Source organism: Lupinus angustifolius, unplaced genomic scaffold (assembly GCF_001865875.1).
Source record: "Lupinus angustifolius cultivar Tanjil unplaced genomic scaffold, LupAngTanjil_v1.0 Scaffold_651, whole genome shotgun sequence".
Lineage (NCBI taxonomy): Eukaryota > Viridiplantae > Streptophyta > Magnoliopsida > Fabales > Fabaceae > Lupinus > Lupinus angustifolius.
In genome coordinates, this window is record NW_017727977.1 from 9,770 (window position 1) to 12,591 (window position 2,822).

General features: G+C 40.3%; 1 protein-coding gene across 1 annotated transcript in view; it reads right to left on the minus strand.

Moving 5' to 3' along the window:
* The window catches only part of LOC109341773, a 1,478-nt gene extending 244 nt beyond the window's left edge, over positions 1-1,234 (minus strand). Inside the window, exons 1-2 of the mRNA XM_019579745.1 lie at positions 1,194-1,234; positions 435-951 (exon numbers count right to left, since the gene is read on the minus strand). Coding sequence (XP_019435290.1) covers positions 435-951; positions 1,194-1,234 — 558 coding nt within the window. The remainder of the gene's footprint in view (positions 1-434; positions 952-1,193) is intronic.
* Between the last annotated feature and the right edge of the window lie 1,588 nt (positions 1,235-2,822).

Sequence of the window (2,822 nt, forward strand, 5' to 3'; positions counted from 1 at the left end):
CGGTGCCATTCTATAGGGAGCTATAGAGATTGGTCCAATTCTAGGAACTAGATCGATGGCGAACTCTATCTCCCTTACTGGGGAGAAACCAGGAATATCATTCGGAAAAACATCAGAGAAATTCTGAACCACTGGTATACTTTGAATTTCTCCTCATTCTTTCTTCTCCGACAACGCTAAAAGCATGTACAATTGGGCCCTATCATTCAAGAACTTCTCCATTTGATTGGTAGTTGTGCACTTGTTTCATAACGAGGTTCTATTGGGTCTTTAGGGTTGCTAAAGATTACCGTTTTGTTGAAACAGTTCAAGAGAACGTGGTTATTGAATAGCCAGTACATTCCTAAGATTATATCTAATTGAGATAAGGGTAGACATATAAGGTCTACTAGGAAAGTTTTGTTATCTAATACTATGGGACATTGTGAACATACAGTTGAAACTATAATAGGTGCATTTGTGGGTGTTGACACGACTAGATCATAAGGTAAGGAAAGTATAGGCAACTCTAATTGGTTAACCACCTCATGGGATATAAATGAATGCGTTGCACCCGAATCAAACAGTATAGATAAGGAAATCTCATTAACAAGACATGTACCTTGAATGGAATTTTCATCTTCCTTGATCTCAGCTCCGCTCATGGTGAACACTCTTCCCTTGGCCTGAGGTTTGGCCGCCCGAATAGCATTAACTTCTTCCTTCTTCAGCTTAGGGCACATCGGCTTGATGTGTCCAAGTTGGTTGTAATGATAACAAATAGGGCAGTTGACACTAAAATGCTTTCCTTTGCATTTCGAGCACCAAGGTGGTAAGTTATTGTTGGAGTTCCCAGCTTGAAAATCCTGATTGTTATTGTTGTTATTGTGGTTGTTGTGTGGTCGGAGTGACTTCAGTTGATTTCCATATGGAAATCCATAAGGTTTCTTGTTGTGGTGGAATGGCTTCCATCTACCACGATTCGGTCCAAAATTCCTCTAAGGTCCGTAGGAATTTCCTTGAGGCGTGACACTCTTGAGTGCAACATTCTTTGCCTTCACACTCTCCTTATAGATTCTGCATTTGTTGACCAGAGTTGGAAAATCTAATATTTGTTGATGAACAAACATCACCTTCAAATCTTGTCTAAGTCCCTCTTCAAACTTGGCACACTTAGACCTTTCATTTCCCAATTGATTGAGTGTGGGGCATACCTCGCCAAAGCTTCAAACACTGCAGCGTACTCTACTGACATGTTCCCCTACTGCAGTCGCAGGAATTCAATTTATTTCTTCGTCTTCATGACCGTTGAAAATTACTTCTTTAGAAACCTATCCTTGAAAGTTGCCGAGTTGAAAAGTTGATGTTCATATTCCATCTAGCGTTGAGTGAACTCCCACCAATTCTCAACTTCATTCGACAACATGTAGGTTGCATAGGTGACCTTCTGCTCCTCGGTGCACATCAGTGCCTGGAAAATCCTCTCCAACTCTTGGATCCAGTTGGTAGCAGCATCTGGTGCAAATCCTCCTTCAAACTTAGGCGAGTTGCGACGACAAAACGCGTCCAAAACCTTGTACAGAGCAGGTCCTTGGGGTTGTTGTTGTTGATGATTTAGTTGATGCAAGTTAACATTTAAATTCTAAATCGCCACCATCATCGCAACCATGAAAGCCATATTTGCAGTTCCACGTCCAACCATCTTAAATCTAAGAACATCATATTTATATACGTTACTCCTCTAATCGTAAGTACACAAAATTCATGTCTTAAAACAAAAATCATAATCAAACAATCACAAAACGTCACGCAAGAAAGAATGTAAGATCATGCCTAGTCCGGGTAGGATTGAACTGCTCTGATACCACTTAATGTAACACCCTGAAAATCATTTCATAATTACTATATTTAATCTCTTGGAAAAATGGATACATTTTTTTTGTAACATATAACTTACAAATCATTTTTTCCATTTTATCTATTCTCTTTCAAGACTTCACATTTTCAAACCTTTGTAGAAATAATTTTAATACTCAAAATATAATTGAACGAAACACAATTCTTTTATGAATAATTCTCATTAATCAATTCTTGAATTTGTAATACGTACATCATTGTTTACAAAATACAAGGCGGAGTCTATTCTTCGCCCCTAACAAAGACTAAAAATACAAATAAAACTAAAATAATGTTGGGGCGTTGGTATTACAAAAGTACCCTACATAGGTTCCTTATCAAAAGAAAGAAAGGAGCTCCTAGACCGGTTGTACACTGGAAACCTCACTCGAATCTTCCTTGATCTTCGAGTCTGAAGAGATCTCTATAACCTTCACTGAATCCTCTATGCAAATTAACTCTACATAGTCATCGTCCTCGTCCTCCACCACCTCATCTACTGCCCAATCCATCGAAGGGTCTGGGGTGTACCTCATAGGCCCCGATGAAGTAGCCATGTCTGCTCCTTTCGTCCCTCTTGGTGTTGAGTCAGTAGATGAGAATCCTGGTTGGGGCCAGGTCCTGACAACCTCCAATCTGCCTTGTGCCTCAACTGGTGCGGATGGACCGGAAGGTACGGATCTTCGCTCTGGTAGGATGAACGATGCTTCACGATCTGTATAATGTGCCGGAAGATGCAATACAGAGCCATCACATACGAGATCCAATTCCAGGTCGCAGGGACTAGTGTAGATATATCTGTGTCCTTGAACGCTCCATGCCCCCTCCTGAGACATGGTAAAGTGGTAGCCCCTGATAATCGCTGATATGTCCATTTAAACATGGATGTATACGAGTACACCAGAAAGAAAGAGAGAGAGTAAAACATCTAATGAAAACCTTATCAT